Source organism: Mizuhopecten yessoensis, unplaced genomic scaffold (genome assembly GCF_002113885.1).
Source record: "Mizuhopecten yessoensis strain PY_sf001 unplaced genomic scaffold, ASM211388v2 scaffold4631, whole genome shotgun sequence".
Lineage (NCBI taxonomy): Eukaryota > Metazoa > Mollusca > Bivalvia > Pectinida > Pectinidae > Mizuhopecten > Mizuhopecten yessoensis.
In genome coordinates, this window is record NW_018405643.1 from 448,808 (window position 1) to 471,906 (window position 23,099).

The following is a 23,099-nucleotide window of genomic DNA, read 5'->3' on the forward strand; positions in this document are numbered from 1 at the left end:
AGGTTAGATTGTTCCATTTCCTCATTTTGATATACTTTGTGTGTTATAGGACAGTGAGGTGAGTGAACTCAGTGAACTCAGTGGAGATGAGAACCCTGCCCCATTTAAGCAACAAAACGGTGAACTGCATACTTCAATGGAGGATCCAGCTAATGTTGTAAGTGTTTACATACAAAAAAAATGTTAATAAAACAGCAGATGATGGGCTAATTGATTGAGCCTCCTCTTAATTACAGCACTTTTATAAGTTTTTGTCAGTATTTTAATGAAGGCTGATATTGATAAAATTAATTATAATGTAGATTTTGATCCGTAATGCATAAAACCTCTGAACAAAGTTCAGTAACCAGTATTTTAAACACAATACAGAGGTTCATAGTTTGACCATAGTAATCAATGAATGTGTTACTGAGCAAAATAAAATCCTGACTGAATGAGAATCTGGATTTGGAGATCACACTAAAATTTGTCTATGTCACTAATCCAGAGGCCTCCATCAAGACGATCGTCTGTATCTAGCCTTAGTTTAGAGTTTCCTGAATATCTCCCATCTGAGGAGGTGGAGGTTAAAAAGAAGAAAAAGAGGAAAGAAGAAGCTTCAACGAAAGTTCCCAAGAGAAGGTCTCGTGTTAAGACGAAAGTGAAGGGAGGGAAAAAGCGGAGGCGGTCCCGCAGTAGTGCCCGTAGCAGTGCTAGCGAGGCCAGTGACAGCGAGTTGATGACTGCCCGCTCAGAGATGTCGCAGGTTTCCTTTGACATGCCAGCCTCGGACCTGGATGAACCAGAGGAAGGTAAGGTTTTATATATGCAGCAGTAAAAATTGTCTTGCCCTGCCCAAAATTCAGTGTGAAAATGTCATTTCAGAAATGACATTTTTGTAAAAAAAAAAATCACTATCATATACTTCATAAGGTTACAGAGTTCATCATCATACATTAATACCCTTTTGTTAGAGATGCTTTTTACAGCTTTATACTTCAGTTTTCTGGTATAAATATAAATGTAACAGATTCATAGCCTGTTTTACAGTTTTGTCTAATTTATAAGTTCCAGAGTGCCTGTATGTTTTAATTTCAAGCAAGATTATTCCAAATCAAGATAATAGACCAAAATTTCAATGAACAGATTATTAAAGGTATAAGAAATTAAGAATGACACTTGACAAATTGAAACAAAATCTGAAAATGAAACGATTGCTGTACTGATAGAATGTAAATATTATGGATTAAGATGCTTTATAAAGAATTCATAGTCTCAATTTTAAACAGGATTATCAGTAAAATGGCTATTCATATAATATTTACTGCTGATTATCAGATAAGATACTTTATCAAACGAATAAGTGCGTTGAATACAGTTGTGTGTTTAATTTATACCTGTACAGATAAGCCAGTGCGGAGAAAGCGAGTCGATGGCCTCAGTGTGGAGCGATTAACACTACTGGGGAGGGTACATGTGGCCAGAGTGATCATAGACGCCCTACACCTGGCAGGTGCTCAGGACCTCAACTCCTCCAAGAGGAAGAACAAGGCTGGAGGGAAACCGCCCAAACCCTCTCCAAAAGCCAAGAAGTCGGTGTAAGTTGATTTAAATATCAAACCTATAGATGGTGTGTAAATCCAAATTTTCTACACTAGTACTTAACTACCAAATCAGCCCATCATTTTATTTTAAAGTCTTAAATCGATATATAGAGGATCTGTCATAAGTTTCCCTTCATATTAGATTTATGATACAAGTTTTTGGATTTTTCATGATTGCGAGCCTCTGGCGAGCAAATATGAAAAATCCAAAACAATTATTTTCAGAGTGATATTACACACCTTACATAGACATAATTTATGTGATGGATTTATGACACTGCATCACATGATAGTCATATCATAAATAAATTTTATTGTTATTTTTAGCTTTTTGTTTCACATGTACATTGTAGAATGATATGCTCTAAAGGAAAAAAGACACATTTGTTTTAAATGGTAACTAGCCTGTACCATGTTTATTATTGACACTGAACGGTTTACATTTTCACCTCTTTCAGGACATACTTCATAGAGTACCAGTTTCCTGTTGTGGCCACTTCCAGGGATAAGTATTCACCTAATGCTATGGCAACCGAGGTGATGCGGGTGGCTTCCAAAAATTTGAAGGACGGAGGTAAATACACGATGAAAGACAAAGATTTAGATAAAGAATGAAAGTTAACAAAAACGTATGATTTTGTTTAAAGTTTTGGGTAAATTGCCTGCCTGTAAATAATGTCAGGTGGCACTTGTCAGAGGAAATTGTGAAATAAAGTTAAATATGACATTAACAGAAACACTTATTCTTTAAAAATAACCTGCATTATGTATAAAGTTCAGGTGTAGCTACATAATCAAGCTAGTTTAGTGAGGACAACTTTATAGTTAAATATCTAACATATACTTTGAAAGACAAAGTGAGAAGTAAGATTGACTGATATTTTATGATTTGTGATATGATGCTGGTTATGAATTTTTCTGACTTTATAATTTGTCCTATAAATGTCCATAAACATTCAAATTTCTTTGGTGCAGTGGTCAGCTTCAACCATCGCTCTGTGTTTCCCATCATGTTTGATGGTAGTGCTGTGGAGAAGTGGTGGAAGTCTGCTCTCATCTTTAAGCTGTTCTCGCGTACTGCAGGACAAAAAGTGGTGAGTCTATTTTGTGTATGTTTACGGGATAACCCTACCATATTTTAAAATTTGTGGCAGTATATCGTGAATATACTGTCGCTAATTAAGTTTTACCACCAGTAAAACAAATATTTTCGACAGTATAATCACGATGCACAGCCGCGAATTTCAAAATACAATAGGGTTATCCCCACTCTAATTCATATCAACCAAAACCACCGGCTCTGGATTGGCGACGTCAGAAATATTCAAAGTGAGGCGGAATAACGTTGACCTTTCAGCGTCAAGCTATTGTTTGTGACATCATGAATAATCAATTTCATGATGTATAAGGGTCAGTCGGGGTCATCAACGTCATTAACAATCGCCATCCGGGCTTCATATGCCAATGAGAAATTTGAGGACGCTATAGATTTTGGAATAGCCATTGTCAAAGCTACATATTCAAAAGTACTGATAATTTACGTTACATATTCCATCACCATACCCCGAAAAGGTATGAATTTTGTAATCTTTATCTTTATGTGATATGAATTCTTAAAATAAATGAAAAAAGACTCTTCTATGTTTAATTTTTTGGAGAGCACAACACTTGACACAGCCAAAAATAAGCCTCTATACAGGTGCTATGAGTTATTGAGATACGTGTAACAAACACTGTCTGTATTATGAAAAGTTCTTTTTACACAACCAAAAAGAGTTTCGATGACTAGTAAGGTATGTACACTTTCACTTTCATCAGACAAATGACCAGTGAAGCATATGTACAAAATTGTGAAGAAGTTGTCCACAAAATTGATGTCGATTCGGTTACGCTGTAAGCGTATGTGCAATATACGTACACATTTTACACCTATGTGTGCATACGCTTCACTGGTCATTTGTCTGATGAAGGTGACAGTGTACATACCTTACCAGTCATCGAAATGTCACATAGAGTCTCTTATTGGTTGTGTAAAAAGAACTTTTCATAATCCATACTTACCAACCTAAAGAAAATGTTTAGAGATAAAAAAAAACCTGTATATATACTGTATGTAAACACTGTGTTTCGTGGGTAGCCAACGTTGGTGGGCAGCTGTGGGATCCCGCTCAAAAGCATTCTACGGTCAGACAACCTACAAGTTGGCCGAGAGCTGGAAATCAGGGAAAGTGGACGCAACTCGTCCATAAATTCCTCACTCCGGGGCAGTCTTGACACCTTCTACGGCTCACTTAAGGTAAGCATGATATATTTTGGGGGGAGGGGATATCTTTTGATAGAGAAAACGTGCTATTTTAGTAATTTATTATTATAGTGTATGTTCCATATGTTGTATTATTTGTTTCTGTGTTAAAGGTGTCCATAGAACTCGCATCAGACAGTAAAGATTTCTCCTCTGCCCTTGCCAGAGCCAAACTGGCAGAAATGAGTGGGAGGGCCAAGTTTGTGCCGATACCTCAGACCGTGCCCCCTCCCCCTCCCCCGCCTGTACAGTTAGATAAACCACCACTACCCCCAGACTTTATACCTAGTGCTCAAAATACTCAGCTGTCTTCAACGGTGCTACCAAATTATACCTCACATGTAAATACAGGTAAGTCTTTTTTGTAAAATCTTACCTCACAAATAAGTACAGTACCTTGTAAGGCCTGCATATACCAGAAATGTTACATTTAAAAACAGACAAACTGTTGTTTCGAACAGGCCCCTGGTTACTGCCAAACCATTGATGGCTGGTTTCTGCCACAACACATTAAAAAAAACGCATGTTATTTGATATTGCCTATCAGAACTAAATTGTCCATAAAACCTTATGTTAGAATGCAAGTCTGATGTTAAGAAGCATTTTTGAAGAAGAACCATATTAATAAGGTTAAACATCTAATCATCTGCTTTATAGTAAAAATTTAATGGACTTCAGTGATGAAATCTATAGCAGTGTGGAAGAAATATTTCTTTTAAGAGAGACACATTGTTTAGTGTGATATTATGAACACAACTGTGTTGAAAGTAATTAGGAGAAAGTAAAGACAGGTGATAATGAAGTTGTTTATTTTCTGTGTGACAGATACACAGACTGCCAGTCTGGGACCTCAGTTACCTGCCCCTGGTCTGCCCCAACCTCCTTATTTGGAGCCCTACCACATGGCCTCACAAGCCAATGCAGAGGTAAGTCAACTGGAGTTAACAGAATTGATTAAACTACGCCTATGGACAAATTTCTCAATCACAAAATTCTTTAAAAAAATGAAACGCTTTTTTAACCATGAGTTCATGATGAAATCACATTGTTACATGTATGAAAAATCACAATTGCTGTTATTGTTGCCTATCAGTAATTGATTTGAAGGTGTTACAACATTGAATGATAAATAATAATTGCAGACTTCTTCTGACAGAAAAAAATACCTTATAGTATACATCATTTATTATGATTGTTTTGTTCACTCGACAATCACTGTAAGTCACAAAATTCCATCTTATTTACGGTGGATTGTTTTATGTATTTATTCATTATTCTGTTTATAATCTCACAAAGTGCTATGTTTTCAGTTGATCTCTGCTCCTTATGTTTGGAATAAAAATTAATTTAACCCTTTCACCCCTAGTTAACTTTAGTAGACTCTACCATACATTGATCTGGATGAGTCCATTATGGTCTACAGTGGTGAAAGGGTTAATAAACATTCTGAAATATGCAGGCTAACCATTCTTGTTATTATCCACGACAGGCCATGACTCTGCACACATTACTGCTGATACCGGAGGGTCACAACATCTCGCTACAGGGTATCCCATCCCTGTCATCCATCAAACGACACCCTGTCTTCCCACCCCAACCTCACACCTTATCTAGTGAAGGTCAGTGTTTATCTCATTCAGAATTACATACAAATCAATAATCCATTATTAAGTTGTATACAGTATTTTGCTGTTGAGCAAGATACTTTAAACGGTGCTATAAAAAGCTTAAGTGATGTTATGATTGTACTATTTTCAAACGTCTGGCAGCTTGTTGTTATAACAGATCAATCCTTGAAATATATTTTGAAAAATTGGCAATATTTTGAAAGATGTATTATGACAATTCCTCGACCAAGTTCACAAAAGTACATATGTTTTTTAAGGTTCATAAGACACTTTTAAACTACCTAATACTGTTCATGCATTTTCACCAAACTTTGTGATGTCAATGCCAAGCTCAAGTTTGAAGCTGACTGAAGTTTTTGTATTTTAATGACATTACATGTTCTTCCTTGATTCTGATTGGTTATTGTGTTCTGGACAATATTTTACTTGCCACTGTATGGTTCTTGGTTCTGAATTTGGTACATTGTTGAAAATGTCAATATTCAGGCCATGAAGATGGTTTAGATATATATTCATATTTAGTGAGATTGCATGTATTTCATCAATTGTACTTGATTGATGATTTCCTGACATAATTTAACTCATTCCCCCCTGAAATTTCATAATGAACTATTCCAACCTTTGAATTGGATGAGTTCAAATGTGTCAACAGGGGTGAATGAGTTATAAAATATGATACATATATGCAAGCACATCATAGCGAAGAACATGTACATAATTCCAGGAATTTGCTTTTCAAATCAACAGTTACTGTGATTTTTGTAGGAATGAAATCTCGGGATATGAACACCAGGAATACCTACCTTGTGTGTCGGATGTTCTGGTGCAACGATGCTGTCCACTCCAATGTCTGTTGGGGAACATTTGAACCCCAATTCAACTTTGGACAGGTATTTGACATATTATTAGCGTGTTTCTACTTATATGCAATTTGGGTTACGCTTGGCAACCAGGCAGCCTCTTGATCAGCATCCCTTTCTTTCTTGCTGGTGTAGACAGCAGGAAAACTACGATCATGTGAGCCGACATTGTTTGAGGATATGGAGCACTGCCTTGAATATTTCAATAAACTCATTCACCCCTGAAGTTTCATAATGAATTATTCCAACCTTTGAATTGGAAGAGTTCAAGTGTGTCTTTAGGGGGGAATGAGTTAGTAAACTACAGAGGGATAGATATAATTTATTTACTTTACCAGTTAAAAATATGTTTTAAAACTTATTATTAAAACTTGTTATAACCCATATTGATATCTGTACATTGTGGTACGATTGATGTTGATGTTTCCCGTGTTGATACAGATTGCCCCTGTGTTGTTGTCCGGGTCCTTATTGGAGAGGATGAGGAACAACTTCATGGTGGTAGAAGTCTGGGACAAGAAGACATCTGCTGAGAATGACCAGGTAAACTCCATGTGTACTTTCTCCACCTAGTAAATTCAATGCTTATGGAGTACTGTTTAGCGGTTATATTTCGCGGTGGTTTTAATTTTTCTATGTTCGTGATTTGACTAATATCTGCGAATCCTAAACACCAGCGAAATTATCGAAAATGTTAACCACTTTAACAGACCTTATCACAACATGTTGAAAAAACTTATAACCCAACACTGTTATGCAAGCTTAAATGAAATTAAATCAGATTATCACCGGACAACTGAGAAGTTCATGTAAAAACAACACTTACATATAAGTGGTCACAACATATTTATGTGTACAAAGTAGGTGATTAATTGATTACAGTTTACTCCTACAAAGGTACATACCCATTTGAGTTTCTTTCGAGTGAAGTCACTGGTGGATGACGACACTCGGGATCAGTGTTTTTAAACAGTTTACCTGTATTTCGAGGTTTAACCCTGAAATGATGACACTCAAAATACGACACATGGGATTGGGGTGCACAGCGAAATTTAACCCCCGCAAATATGTACTAAATACGAAATCGCAAAATATTGACCCCCCCCCCAAATTTAAAGCACTGTACAGTAAAAGTTTATCCTTGTAAAAGATACCTTTCGTATGTATCACTGATTTGTCTTGACAGCATAAAGAATTAGTTGTGTGTGCTTTAAAGTTTTACGGACAATAAATTTCTTGTTAAATTCAAATTGAAATTTGCGAGTGTCCAAGTGTTGAATTTGAATAAAATTTCTACGAATATTTTTAAGCACATAAAACTTTTGACTTTTGAGTTTGACTTGACTCTATTTAAATATAGTTACTGTTTTATGTTATTGTTTTACAGTTAATTGGAATCGTCAAATTGAGCTTACATCAGTTTTATATGTCCTTTCGAGACAACAAGATATCCAATGCCTTACTGAAATCACAGGTAATTACCAACTGAAAGGACGCAAATATTTCTGTCATTGAAGAGGAATAAAATTCAGACGTGCACATTTCATTGTTTAAACTTTAATAAGCTTGCTATGTCAAAATTGTTTGCTTTTGCTTAACCAAAAGACAGTTTGTCACAAGGAAAGTTCAGTTCAAGCATGTTTGAAAAGAGAATTCTCTGAATCAAATTCTTTCAAGTAATTAGATCTTGGTCATATTTTATCTCGATTTGAATGTCTGCCTCATTTTTTCCCCAAAGTATCCTGTGATATCAGTGGACAATTACCTGCCCATTGTGGACCCTATGAGTGGGTCACAGTTTGGTCAGCTGAAGGTTCTACTGGCCATGGGCTCCGGGGAACAGGTTACGGAACTACAGCAGCTCAAACTGGATGGTCCGATGGTGAGGCCACCAGAACGGCCACAACACTTCTTGGAAAGGTATGTGAGCATTGAAAGTGTGTTTGATCTACTGGAATCTATGACCAGACCGGTCAGTTTACTATTTTAATGTCTTTTATATACACCCACACTCTACCCCAGCAGAGTTATATATATTTTTTTAGGTTTTTAAGTAGTCACTCTGTCTATTTAGTAGTCTGGCTGTGGATCGTGTTTTAGCCTGTAACTTCTGAACCACTGAACATTGTCTGCTGTTTCTTAAAGATTTGCTCAGTGACAAAAAGGGTGTTCCTTGTTCCACGCACAGATTTTTTTAACTGAAGTTCACAAAAAGCAGGTTTCCCGGAGGCCCAATCTGCTGTGCCTTCCTCTTTCGACCCTGCATCCAATGCTCATTTTCGTCCAGTTTTAAAAGCCAATATTTACCATTTTTTTCCCCGACAAATTGTTGAATTTCAATGTTTCTTATAGCAATTGGTCAAGTATTTTAATGCTCATTTTCGCCCTGTTTTAAAAGCCAGTATTTACCTTTTTCCCCCACAAATTGTTGAATTTCAACATTTCTTAAAGCAATTGGTCAAGTATCTTAATGCTCATTTTCGTCCTGTTTTAAAAGCCAATATTTACCTTTTTCCCCCACAAATGTTGAATTTCAATGTTTCTTAAAGCAATTGGTCAAGTATCTGTATGTCTGTGGTAGCATTATTATATCATGCTCCCAACACACTTAAGTATCGATACTTGCCATTACCCTATTGTGCTGCAGGGTAATTCAGATTGTGATCAAGAAGTCATCACAATGTGGTGATAAAAACATAAAGGATATTGTTTTATGTCTGTGTGACTTAAAGATGCATCCCAGAGTTCACAGCTGTGCATGGCCGACTCTGTAATATTTTTGGGGAGGTCAAAGGTCAAATCACTTCAATTGATATCAGGATTGTACCACTTTGAATGCTCAGACTTATTATCTTATGAAATATGATCATTGATTATGACAAGACAATATGTTTTGTATTACATGCCTGTCCATTAATACTTGTATTAAAAGCACCATGTTTCTATATTGTAATTTTATAACCACTGACCAATTCATTATATGCTGAAATTTAGTTAATAGTTTTGTGTGTTATGACTTGAGGGTAAATAACGTACTAAAAATATTTCTATGTTGCCTAGATAAATGTTTTAACATGATTGAAATGTCATAGAGGCATTGTGAGTCATATATCACATATTACCCTCAGAAGTTTAATGGGAAGTAAAGCTAATTTGGTATGGGGCATCCCTGGGCTAAGAGGTGCACTGAAGTTTGTGCTACAGGTAGAACAAATGTAAATGTTTCCTACAAAGCTGTAAGCCACTGTTTATATTGTAGGGAGGACATGATGAGACAAGGCAGCCTTGCTCCAGTGTACAGCCAGCCAAGAGCAGATAATTCTGGTAAGGATGCAGTCCAGAAGGACATGTTACATTTTATGTAAATATTAGGTTTTATACTTTGTAAACTTTGTTAAAAAAGGCAATAAAATGACTGTATGTCGGTGGAAAGGAAATTTCTTCACCCTTGAAAAGAAAAATAACAATTGGTTAATGTGCTGTTTTATCTTACAGAGGAAAACATTTTTACGTTTTGATAGATACATGTAAAGCATGTTCTTATTGACATCACAATTGATATTTTGACAGTGGAACACATATTTGAGGTGGTGATAGAAGGTATCCGTGGCCTGGCTCTATTTGACAACATGATCTGGGGCGAGGCTGACTGTTTTATACAGTATCACTTCCCAGTACAGCCACCCTCCGACCAGCCGGGTACAGGGCCTGCCAACGATGGTAAATACATGTACTACACAGGTTTAATGTATAAACATATTCCTCCTGACTTAGCAGAAATCAAAATCACGAATGTGTCTTCCTTGATACTGGGAATCCACCAACTACAACATACTTAGTACACGGGGGGAAATATAGCTTAGCTTTAACCCTCTCACCACTGTAGACCATAATGGACTCATCCAGATCAATGCATGGTAGAGTCTACTAAAGTTACATAGGGGTTAAAAGGTTAATTTTGCAATGTGGCAGCTTCTTATCTAGATTGCAAACTTTTGAATTTGGTAATATTTCTATCTTTTGCATACCGAATCTTGCTGACATGAGAAAGTTCCCTAGAGTATTAATTGACAGAGTAAGCTATTAGTTTCCTGGCAACAGGAAGCGGCTTACAGGTACAAAGGAATATCAAGTTAGGTTCATAATAATATTAAATAATAATAAACTTTATTTATTGAGGATTAAAAACCTGATTTAGCCAAAGGCTAATCTCCCTCAGGTTCCTCCCACAGTTACTAATTACAAGTTTAGAAATGGTTGACAGTTTTCATATCGGGGTAACTTTGTATATCTTGTCATGTTTTCAAATATAACAACACAAGTCTGGTCCTTCATGATGTTCTGGAATTTTGTGTTAAACTTAGAGACAGTTTATGACATTGGATGGATGTAATATGTGTGTTTACCATACTGGATGAAAGATCACAAAAATTTTAATTTACCAAATATTTGACTTGTGAAAAAATGCTCAAATGTCAATTATTTCACACCAGTTCAATTGCAATCCGATCCAGGTATACCCAGTATGAAATCGTTCCGGTCTGCTACAACTCTTTGTATTCCTGATCCTACATTTAATGATATTACACGTCACAGAATAGTGCTATCCCAGGGGACTCCGGTACAGCGGCAGTTACTTACAGGTAAGTCGTCCAACCTTATAACAAGAAGCATATTTGCATATTTGTGACATACTAACATGTAGCAATATTTATAATTTTAAAACCGTTTGATATAAATACTATTTTGTTCAAATAAATACTGTTAACACATTCACCCCTGAAATTTCATAATGAACTATTCCAACCTTTGAATTGGAAGAGTTCAAATCTGTCTTCAGGGGTGAATGAGTTAAGTTAACATAAACAATGTTTTACCTGTTGCCTAGTGTCTGACATATACCAAGAGTTAAACCAACTTTCTTTACCTTCACAGCCTGTGCCGGAGCGGGAGGAGGCAGTGGGGGTGTGCCGTTTGAAGTGTGGTGTCGGTACTACCACCCCAACATAAGGGACCAGTGTATAGCTAAGGTACGCTCCACTACTCACATAATAACAAATAGGAACCAACATCAGTTCATGTCATGTCATAAACAGAACTTGTAAAAAGAGCAGAATTACTGAAGAAATAACTTGATCACCGATCGAAAAAAAGTTTAATTGCAGCCTTGATGATTCAGTCTCTTGACAGTAAAATAAATAATGACTTGTATAAAAAGTTCTTTTGTCAAAGTGTTCTTGTAGATATTATGCTGTAATTCAGGGTAAGATGAAGGGTGTTGTTGAACTCTGTATATGAACATGATGGTAAATTTCAGGCCAGTCTGCCCCTTGCAAAGCTGTGTGCCATGGTGACCATGCAGAAGAGAGGCGAGTCATCAGTGCAGTCATTTGCTCTCCCACTTAAACAAGTGGCAGTGGATACAGAGTTTTCAGATGCCAGGGCAAAATCTCAGGTACCATATATATAGCAACACATAAGATTGAAATCTCAGCCAACTGCTCCATGGTACATTTAACAGGGATAGAAGGGATACATCTGGTAACCGAAAGCTCCGTACAATCTACAAAAGCATAAGAGACAAAATATCAGATGATGAAAATCTACATTAAACAGGAATAATAGGCGGCACGGTAGTCTAGCGGTAGAACATCAGGCTCGTGACCAAAGGGTTGCGGGTTAGAGTCATGTCACGGCACTGTGTTGTATTTTTGAGCTAGATACTTTACTCTGCTTGTTCCAGTCTACTCAGCTGTAAATGAGTTTACGTGGTTGGGCAGTGCTAGAATTGTTGAATGCTACATGTAGCTGTGAGCGCCGAAATGGCAGCACCGGCTGTATGGTCCCCAGGGAGTTTAGAAAGATATTGGCTGGTTGCAAAGGCCCTATAACCACAGATAATAATTTGTGAACCACTTTGAGACAGCCTACGAACTAGATTGTGATAAAGCGGTAGATAAGAACCTCAATTTATTATTATTAAAATCTCAGATGATATAAATCTGCGTTCAACAGGAATAGCAGTGAAATTATCGGTTGCAGATAGCAACATTGTATACATCCAGAAAAATTCCTTAAAGTAGTCTTTTTAACTTTTTTTTTACTGCTTTTTACTGGATATCATGTATTTTAGCACACTGTATAATCTTATGCAAGTTATAGCGACTGACACTAGATAAAGTTTGTGGGTACTTGTTTCGTTAAATTTTCAGTGTATCTGTATGATTTGATAAATAAAAGTCTAGAGTCTACTATATGATTATCTACTTATTTAATCCCCTTCATGCGGTGTCGCACATAAGGCCATCACCAGAGACTTTCAGTACTAGAGTAGTGCTGTCTGTCTTGGAACCATCGTTGTACTTGTCCCCACGGCCATCCTGCTTCCTTCATTTCCTTCTCGACCGACAGCCTCCATGTTTCCAGGAATATTGTCCATGAATCCATTTTCATTCTTGAGCTCTTCTCACTGACAATATACTGTAGTGCATGCTTTACCTTTTCTTCATCAGAATATCTTGTCTCTTGCAGGTGAAAGAATCTGGACTTATGGATGTTACAATACACTACAAAACACAAAATATACAGGTCAGTGCCAAATTGTGTGTAAAGCGAAACCTGTCTTATCTAACCACTGAGTATTCCAGCATCTTGTAAAATCCAGCATAACGATGACATGTAATTCCATTTCTTGTGAAAAAGTCACATAAGACTTGTTGTTTATTCAGAAATCCTGTCTAATCTGACCAGTAGGTAGTGACCAAAAGGGTGTCAAACTAGACAGGTTTTACTGTTATTCAAACAATGTTAATTATCTTAAAATAAAGAAAAAAAGAGGCAAGTCCATGTGGGCCTACAATTGTTGTATGTGAAAAGCTCAATAAATATTTAAATTCAATTTTAAACTTTCTAGATTCCCTTTTCAGGGACTCTACATAGTGAATTGATGAGTAGATTATTTAAATATATAGATATGAATATTTTACTTTTTTACTGAGGTAACTTCATTGAACAGAACTTTTTACTGGTGTTGGTGGGTATCTATCTCATGGATTGATTCAGTGTATACGTGATTGAAGATGAATGAGAATATGCTAATGATTGTTTCTTCCTTTACAGAGTGAACAGAACCAAGCGGCCAATAAGAATCTGTCGGGCGCCCAGATTTGTATATCTGTTGGCGTCATCAGGGCCTCTGGACTCAAGGTGAGTCTGCATAGGGTGTGCGAATATCTGTAATTATACTAAAAATGCCTCGGATACAGTGATGGACAATTTTGTAGTGATTGAAATAAATTCATGACAATATCTAAGAAATAAGTCATACCAGCTCCACCTGGTTAAGAAAAGTGATGAATATTCCTGAGGAATGAGTCAATCCAAATTTCCGTAGATGCTGTAACTAGAGAGATGATGCTCATTTTGGAGTAACACTTGGTGAATTTATTAGATTATTGCATTGGTATTTGTTGTCTTCACATATCTTTCCAAAACATTTAAAAAAAAAAACAACCATGTATTGACTATAATGAAATAGGTCAATCCAATTCCTAAGAACAAAAGGTTAATTGTAATCTGAAAGTGACTGTTCTTGATTGAGATGTGACAGAGTTACCTTTTCCTGATCGAGATGTGACAGAGTTACCTTTTCTTGATTGAGATGTGACAGAGTTACCTTTTTTTTTCATTGAGATGTGACAGAGTTACCTTTTCTTGATTGAGATTTGACAGACTTACCTTTTCTTTGATCGAGTGGTGACAGAGTTACCTTTTCTTGATTGAGATGTGAAAGAGTTACCTTTTCTTGATTGAGATGTGACAGAGTTACCTTTTCTTTGATTGAGATTTGACAGGGTTACCTTTTCTTGATCGAGATGTGACAGAGTTATTTATTCTTGATTGAGATGTGACAGATTTACCTTTTCTTGATTGAGATATGACAAAGTAACCTTCCCTGACTTTCAGGCTGCTGCTGAAGCGATTGCCCGTCTGGACTCTGGGATGCAGTACCCTGCAGAGGTTGGCGTCAACACCTACATTAAGATCCGCATGTCATTCCTACCAACAGAGGTATGATCTTGACAACACATTCTTAACCAAACATCTTTTGTATTGATAAATATGGGCTGTTCTAGATATAGAGTTTTTTACCAGGGGGAATTTTGTGGAGTTTTAATTTTGCAATATGGCTGCTCAATATCTAGATTGAATAGTGTGATAGCATGATGCCAATATTTCTAACTTTTGTTATTTTGCATACTGATAATTGACTATAAGAACATTAATATTATATAATAATAATAATTGGAAATTTACCCATTGTCTGTAAATAATTTCCCTAATTTGAATAGTGTCTGAGAATTTGCATATTTTGTGAAATTGATAAAAAAAAAAGTCACTAAAACAGTCAAGGTGAAGTAATATACAATTTAATAAGAAAGAATGAGTTCATGTAGATCTAATTACACGTTAACAAAAACTTTGTATTTCATGACTTTAGTGTAAAATGGGCTATTATTCCTCTAAACCACAAAAACTTGCCCCCAAAACATTGATTGTTCCCTGTGATAGATAATGTATTCTCTTACCCTGGACAGGTGTATATACACTTTTACAGGTGTGAGATATCCTTTTCTCACCCTAGGGTTGAGATGGGGGGATTCCCCTATTCATGACAATAGTATGGGGGGATTCCCCTATTCATAACAATAGTATGACATCACGTCAAAAATACAATGACGTCACATCAACAATCCATCAACGTCATGTCAACCCTGGACTTAGTCTGTAACGCTAACATTACATTATGTATATGATACACAATGGGAGAACAGGGTAAGAGAAAAAGAATCATTCATCCCCTTGGGGGTGAGACAGGGGAATCTCGACCCTCGGGGAAAGCCTCGTGTTCGGCAACTTAAGAATCTTCCCCCTCGGGTTGAGACTCCCGTATCTCACTGCCAAGGAGGTGAGAGATTCTATTAGGTTTGAACATCATCCATCTGAAATAACTTGTTTGACAGGATGAGAGGATAACGAGGACCATTGCCAGGACATTTGCTCCGGAGTTTTCCCACCACATGGACTTTCCTTGTCCTCTGTTGTGGACAGAAGCAGACAATGATGCCCTGGCTCTGGCTGAGATCCTGGAGACCGCTGAGCTGACGCTGGAGATGTGGCACCAGGTCCCTGGGCTGTCGTCTGGTTAGTAGCACAGTTTGAAGGTTGTACATTAGGATACATGCTCTGTTAGTTGGTATTTGATATATTTTTCTATCACATAATGTAGTGTGTTATCCAGTGAATATACCCATGTCATATTTTTTGGCGTATTAACCCCTGTAGTATGACCGATCAGCCCTGTGATTGGTTGTAAGTTTCAATCGTTTCAATTGTGACGTCACGCCTAGGACAAATACATGACGTCCCAGACTTACGAACTGGAGTCAAAATGGCGGCATTTTACATTTCAAGGTTGCATGCAAATTGTCGTTTTACACGAACAAACACCACAAATCTTAAGTTAGATTATGTGATAAAAAAGATCTTGCACTCGTTTTCATTTCAAATTAGATTTATGAAACTTGTCACAAATTTTTCATTTTAGCTCGCCTAAACTCTTAGACTTGTTTCATAAATCTTGTATGAAATGGAAACTCACGTAAGATCCTATATAAATGACTGACCTCACCAGTAATGGATGCAATGATGCAGCCAGTTTATATCTGAATCTTTCACAAACCATGAGACTATTTTTACTCAGTGCTTCAGAAGCATTGGGTAGTTGGACATGTTATAGGTTAGGTAATAATACTTGATGTTACGGCCGCCACCACCACTGATGTTATTATGATTTGATTTTGATTTTAGTATCAGACTGTTGGAACCCGAGACATAAAGATGAGAAAAACAGTTTAAATGTTGTTTTGAATTTCATAAACCTTATTTAAACACTAAATTAAACTTCAAATAGATTTATTTAACAATATGTTTGTTCAGCCAACCACAACAATTCCAAACTCACCTGGTATTGAAGTTAATACCAGTTATTATTTAAACTTATTGGTGATTTTTTTTCATTCAAAACATATTTTCAGGAAGAAGAGTGTTGTTTTTAATTGGTAGTGGATTAAAAATCTTAAGTTATGTATAGTTTCTAATGGGTGTTTTTGTAGATTTAGACAGACAGATTGCTCAGCAGACCACCCACGAGGTCCAAGGTCGGCGCCTAGTGGAGAAAACACAGGATGTGTTACTCGGAACTGCAACACTGTCTCTGGCCGGTCTCCTCACCAACCGTACAGGTAAGAACATGTTACTAGGAACTACAACACTGTAATACCTCTTCCTCGTCCTTGGAGAAAGGCTTAGAGTTAGAGCTGTCACGATACACTTTACCCACGATTCGATACGTATCTCGATATTTGTACCACGATTCGATTATTTCGATTCAATACACCTTTATTTTAAAATATAAACAAACTGAGATATATAAGCCGTCGATACACGGGAACCCAAAGTGTTTCCACACTTTTGATTTGAAGCTTTCCGGAGCATCACAAATTTTTATTTCCTTACTCAGTCCGCCATTTTGTTATGAATACTTTGTGAAAATTGTATCCTCGCAGCCGATTGGCTGAGGGTTCAGAGATCAGCCAATGAAATTGAACGTCTCAGAGACGTTTCGGCTGAAGCCGCATACACTAATATTCAGATTGTCACGTATCGAAAATCTGGAAAAATCTATCGTGAATCAAATCGAACATAAATAATCGCGGTACAAGTGCATCGCAGTGAATCGTGACGCCTCTACTTAGACTACGGATTCAGTTTTGGATCTTAATCAATACCCCCATCTGATTATAATATTGTCTTCTATTTAGTTGTGTTATTAAACTATGAAGCAAAATCTTCATTTGGACCTAGAAATTACATATTAAATTAAGTGCGATGAAAGATCACTGAAATGAAGCCTATTTCGGTTACACAACAATCATCATTGATCATTCTCCTTAAGTTTTTGCGTATCTGAGTAAATAAACTCATGTAATCATAAGTACTATCAGTTTATCTTCAATAAGATTCATCAGTTTGGAAATATGTGATATCAATTTTTTTTTACTTTTTACACAATGTACGTATTAAACGTGTTGCAACGTCCCTGGCTGGTCCCTTTGTCAAACTAAAACAGTGCATGACAAAGGGACCAGTCGGTCTTGAAACGTTGCGACACGTTTTACATTTTACACAAACAATCAGTGTAATTCTGATTGTACACTGTTCTGTAATGTTGCCTTTATTCCAGGTATCAACGGGTGGTTCGCTGTCAACCTGCCCTTGATTGGCTGGCGACAGGATGCCAGTCAGGCAGAAGATGAGGAGGACAGGACTGTACCTTGTAACCAGGGCCTAGAACGTGTTGTGGGTGGAGTCGAGCTGTCAGTCAAGTTTGCCCACCACAACGACCGTGACCGTGTGGTCCATGCCGCTCGAGGAGTGGGGTGGTCGCCAGTTGACTTGGACGTGGAGGATGAGGAGGACTGGCAGAGTGATGGTACGAGAACTTGATGTTGTATTAAGGATAAAAATGCATCTTTTTAACCCTTTCACCACTGTAGACCATAATGGACTCATCCAGATCAATGCATGGGGGAGTCTACTAAAGTTGCATAGGGATGAAAGGGTTAACATGACAGTTGCAACACAGTTCCATTCAAATATATTCTTCATTATGTGGTAACACATTTTGGAGAATACCTTTTTAAGGAACCTTGTTTCATAACATCATATGTATATGTGATATATGTAACTATTAACAAAAGGGAGATTTTGTAATGTTGAACACAGATATAGAGGGATGTGTTGTTAGTTACAGATAACCGAACATGTTATTGGTTGTAGATGAGGGATGCGGTCAGTACCACCAGATCACTGTGTGTATGGATCAGGTGAGCTTCCCTATACAGAACGCCCTGATAGCTGGACAGACCAATCTGGACAAAACTGCCCGGTGCTACATCCGATACAAAGTCTACGATAGAAGTAAGTAATGATGATTTTGTATCCGAATAGTGAGTAAATATCATCCTAACTCAAGTTTTATTAATCTGTCACTGTATTTCAGTGAACTCATTTACCCCTGAAGACATATTTGAACCCTTCCGATTCAAAGGTTGAAAGAGTCCATTAGAAAATTTCAGGGATGAATGAGTTAAATAAGGTACCCCCTCATGATTTATTTGTGAAACATCCATTTCTATTCTTTAAATCTTTAAAACAATTTGGAAAACTGACATTGAGCCAAGACAAAAAGGAGCTTTACATTGCCGTAAGATAAAAAAAATCCTATGTCAAATATTTGATCTAAAATCCTTTTGATGACAGAGACAAAACACAAAATTAATGTATGATATAATTTGTGTATATGGATGTTTTGATAGCTTTGATAAAAGGCATAGCAAAATTTGTTTTTTGACAGAAGGGTACTAGGTGGATGGAGTTAAGCATCAATTGAAAGTGGCAATGTTTTGAGTTTGATTGATGACAGATTTGTATTGACACATATTTCACTATAAAATACATATTTAATGTTGTCTACAGGTGCAGTGGTGTCGAGGAGTGTTAAGTGTCGGATACTAGACACAGGCTATATCCTGTCTCACTGTGATCACAAACACGAATTCCAGATACCAATCAGCTCTCCATTTAAATGGTAAGTTCTATCGTCAGTGTGTAGATTTTAACAGCCTTCATGCTTTATTGTCAGAGTGCGAGGCCTACAGGCGCCTGGTACTGGACGTATGTTGGGTTTTTTTCTCTCCAGGAACTCCGGCTTACCTCCACCACCAAATCCTGGCACGTCCTTAAATGACCCTAGCTGTTAATAGGACGTGAAACACAAACAAACCAAACCAACCAAACCAAGCTTTATCGTCCTTACTATTGTTAAATGGGAAATATAGTATTACCAATTCCTGTTCCATCCCCCTTGCGATTCATCATCATAACAATGCCAATTGCCTTTCTTTGATAACAGTTTTTTTCCCAAGTTTAAACAAAGGTCAAATATGAGAATACCTCGAATAAAACTAAAGGTCCCAAGTGGGTCCCAAGTGGGTCCCAAGGTCAGTGCCAAGGTCTTATTTTATAGGTCAACCACAGGGTCAAGGAGGTATAATGTCTATACAGACATTTTCTAGTTTCTGATTATACAGCTTTTCAGTAAAAACTCAAGTGATCATATGACATTCGTTGTGACCTGGGGCCTGTTCATTTATGTGGACCAACAGGTTTTTATACGGCCGTCAAATTTGACGGAAGTATTATGGTATGGGGTTGTCCATCCGTCCAGCGTAATTTTTGTTTGTCCGGCAATCTCCTCCTACATTTTTCGACCGATTTCTTTGAAACTTGGTATACATTATAATCATGATATGAAGTTGTGTCTCCCTTAAAAGAATTTTGATTGACAATTTTTCCAAAAGTTATTGCCCTTTGTTTATTTCAGTATTTGATTTTTTGTCCGGCAATCTCCTCCTACCTTTTTTGACAGATTTCATTGAAACTTAATAGGCTAAATAATCATGATATGTTGTTGTGTTTCCTTGAAAAGAATTTTGAATCACCAATTTTTGCAAAGGTTATTGCCCTTTGTTTATTTCAGTATTTGATTTTTGTCCGGCAATCTCCTCCTACATTTTTTAACAGATCTCTTTGAAACTTGGTATACATTATAAGCATGATATGAAGTTGTGTTTCTCTTAACAGAATTTTGATTCGACAATTTTTGCAAAAGTTATTGCCCTTTGTTCATTTCAGTATTTGATTTTTTGTCCGGAGATTTTCTTCTACATTTTTTTATAGCATGTCAGCTAACCACTCTTAGAATGATGCAGATCTTATTTCAATGTAAGAAAGAATATAACACTATATGGCATTCGACAGGCGTATATTGTTCCACCCCGCGATACTCTTGTATCTCTTGTTGTACTTTTTGAAATGTAATATTTCAGGGGTAAGACCTAATGGACCAGCTGTAAAGGTTAAATCAGGCCTTTGTAATCTTTTCCAAACCTCAACAGAAAACAACATAAAATCACTAGGTCCATCCCTAATACATAGACGAACAGCTCTGGTCCAACTGGTTGGAATGCAATAAATGGAAGAGGTCCTGGTGTACTCTGTGCCAATCTGGGCCTATTTTACATGTACTTGTCTGTGTTTTTGGCGTCTGTAGTGTTCCCCTATTATTCCTGACAGGTACCTGCGAGAGGAGAAGTTGGAGGTACAGGTGTGGGTGAGCTATGGGAAGAAGGACGGTAATCAGAAGTCGCAACACAGGGATAAGCTGATCGGTACCACCTACATAGAGCTAGACGCTCTCAACGACGAGCGCCGCAGACAGCATAGGATCAGGTACATCAATAGCACACACTTTTAAATATGTTTCATGAATGATCCAATTTAATTGGTACATTATTCTCAGAAATAATCAAACATGCCGCGGTGGTTAAGGCGTCTGACATTCTACTACCGCTAGCCCTCCACCACTGGGTCGCGGGTTCAAGGCCTACGTGGGGCAGTCGCCAGGTACTGGCAGTAGGTCTGTGGTTTTTCTCTGCCACCAAAACCTGGCACGTCCTTAAATGAACATAGCTGTTAATAGGACGTAAAACACAAACGGACAAACCTACTGTTTTGATTTGAAAATGTTAAGCTGTAGTATGTTAAAGTATTATTTTTTCTCGCCAGTGGCATGTTTCCCCTGTACAAGCCAGGTGCAGCTAGTCTCGGAGGGGCCTTCCTCAGGGCACACATAACTGCTAAACCACAGTTTGGAAGTGTTACCAAGGTAAGGGCTTGATAGAATTGTGTACCTTTTGTTTGGTCATTCTCATGCAAGATTTGATTTTGTAAATACATCTTGATTTACAAGAAGTCTTGTAATTGCAGTTATTTTGCACTTTCAAGAAGGAAGTTATAGAAATTAATTAGTATTATCAGGTACTCCATCGTTATAAACTACACGGAAGGTTGAAGTTGAATTGTCCATTGCTTTCAGTTTTATATATGGAATGGATAAGAGCGATATAAACATGATAATTAACAACAGAAAACTTTTAATATAAAATCAATCAACATACTTAAAAATGATGGAAAAACAAACAAGCATATATTTCCCTGCGAGTGATGAATGTATGATCGCAGGAATAAATTAGTTTATGATATTTGAAGATAGTGCCAGGCAGTTATAATAAAATTCTTTAAACATTCTGAATGGCATATAGTATGTAAACATCAGTACGGAATATCAAATATTTTTTATGGAATAATAACAGAAACATATAGAATAATTGTATAAGGATTTATACTTTAGCTGTGAATAATTTCTTTTTTGATATCTAAAATGACTGCTTTCTGCTGTTTATAGCAATCTGATGATGAGGCAGACGAGAAAGTGTCAGAGGGGGAAGTAGATGAGGAGTACGACCCCAATGACAGTTTCCATCAGATCATGGGGAAGAAGAAATCCAAGTCAAGCACAGATGTGCCACACCTTGAGCGTGTGGAGGAGGATTCTGTAGTCCCTCACTTCCCCGTTATCGTCTCTGTTGAGCGTGCCATGCATTTACCTCTGATCAGCGACAAAAATAGGTAACATTACAAAATCAATGAAGAACATTTACTTACCTCCAGAACAGGAGTAAAAAATTGTTATCCTTTTATCAAAAAGAAACTTAAAAAACACATTTCCACATCCGAATGTAAATGTTGGCACAATCACAGCACAGAAACAAGAAATTGGATCAGTATAGATGGCTCATTAAAAATTAAAAAAAACCACCTTATAACAACATGCAGTATTCATTCTTAGAAATGTTTTTGTGTTGTTTCAGATCTGAGGAGTACTTCCCCAATACTTATGTGTCTTACCAGACGTCCGAAAGTGCTAGTCCTGCATATACTCAGGTCTTCTACAACTCGGACAACCCTGTCTGGGACGACCAACAGGAGACACGACTCAGCACCGAGCTTCTCTACCAGGAAAACAAGGTAAAATTTCTTCACCTTAAAAAAGAATGACCATGTATGATATATTGTTTCCATTCTTATAACAGCAATTTCCTACCTTAGGAAAGGACCACGGGTGTTAAGGGTCATTTCTGGTGGCATAAACTGGTTTAGGAGATATGACATTACAAAGAGAGACATAGACCCGCATTTTCATAATCAAATGCGTGAATATCGTCTATTGTGCACTATTTGGTTGAAATTAAATTTGCCATTTTAAAGGAAATTAACTATTAAAACACTCTTCAATGTTTGAAAGCCTCCGCATGGAACAAACAAATAAATATTTGACATGCTTAAACATTGTCATACCAGTGTTCATTCGTAGAAAGGCATTTTTGTCTGCCACATGTGCAGGCTTTCATTTCTGCATGCTAAGTGTCCAAAAACACCATATAGTTTGGCTATTTCTGCATAGCAAACGCTATTTTGTTGCTATGGTCGGGCATCTGCGAATGCGTATTGGAAAAAATCTACACCAAGAAAGATAGACCTAGTTAACCAATATGATGTTTATAACAGAAATTAGTAAATAAATTCGAATTTATTTTTTTTACTTTTTATGAGGCCAAAAATCACACATAACACCTCAAGTCCTTTGCATACTACCTGTGATAGGAGGGGGTTAGGTTATAGTAATCACTTGCCACTCAGT

General features: G+C 37.0%; 1 protein-coding gene across 1 annotated transcript in view; it reads left to right on the forward strand.

Moving 5' to 3' along the window:
- LOC110449522 (C2 domain-containing protein 3-like) overlaps positions 1–23,099 on the forward strand; it is a 40,177-nt gene that overhangs the window by 12,104 nt on the left and 4,974 nt on the right. Inside the window, exons 10-39 of the mRNA XM_021496442.1 lie at positions 50–157; positions 488–791; positions 1,385–1,577; positions 2,042–2,157; positions 2,559–2,677; positions 3,721–3,879; positions 3,999–4,236; positions 4,711–4,811; positions 5,375–5,504; positions 6,279–6,403; positions 6,815–6,916; positions 7,761–7,847; positions 8,112–8,293; positions 9,633–9,697; positions 9,944–10,093; positions 10,888–11,016; positions 11,309–11,403; positions 11,691–11,828; positions 12,905–12,961; positions 13,493–13,579; positions 14,339–14,443; positions 15,397–15,577; positions 16,549–16,677; positions 17,679–17,927; positions 18,275–18,415; positions 18,974–19,085; positions 20,633–20,788; positions 21,125–21,224; positions 21,804–22,027; positions 22,270–22,426. Of these exons, the coding sequence (XP_021352117.1) occupies positions 50–157; positions 488–791; positions 1,385–1,577; positions 2,042–2,157; positions 2,559–2,677; positions 3,721–3,879; positions 3,999–4,236; positions 4,711–4,811; positions 5,375–5,504; positions 6,279–6,403; positions 6,815–6,916; positions 7,761–7,847; positions 8,112–8,293; positions 9,633–9,697; positions 9,944–10,093; positions 10,888–11,016; positions 11,309–11,403; positions 11,691–11,828; positions 12,905–12,961; positions 13,493–13,579; positions 14,339–14,443; positions 15,397–15,577; positions 16,549–16,677; positions 17,679–17,927; positions 18,275–18,415; positions 18,974–19,085; positions 20,633–20,788; positions 21,125–21,224; positions 21,804–22,027; positions 22,270–22,426 (4,239 nt within the window). The remainder of the gene's footprint in view (positions 1–49; positions 158–487; positions 792–1,384; positions 1,578–2,041; positions 2,158–2,558; positions 2,678–3,720; positions 3,880–3,998; positions 4,237–4,710; positions 4,812–5,374; positions 5,505–6,278; positions 6,404–6,814; positions 6,917–7,760; positions 7,848–8,111; positions 8,294–9,632; positions 9,698–9,943; positions 10,094–10,887; positions 11,017–11,308; positions 11,404–11,690; positions 11,829–12,904; positions 12,962–13,492; positions 13,580–14,338; positions 14,444–15,396; positions 15,578–16,548; positions 16,678–17,678; positions 17,928–18,274; positions 18,416–18,973; positions 19,086–20,632; positions 20,789–21,124; positions 21,225–21,803; positions 22,028–22,269; positions 22,427–23,099) is intronic.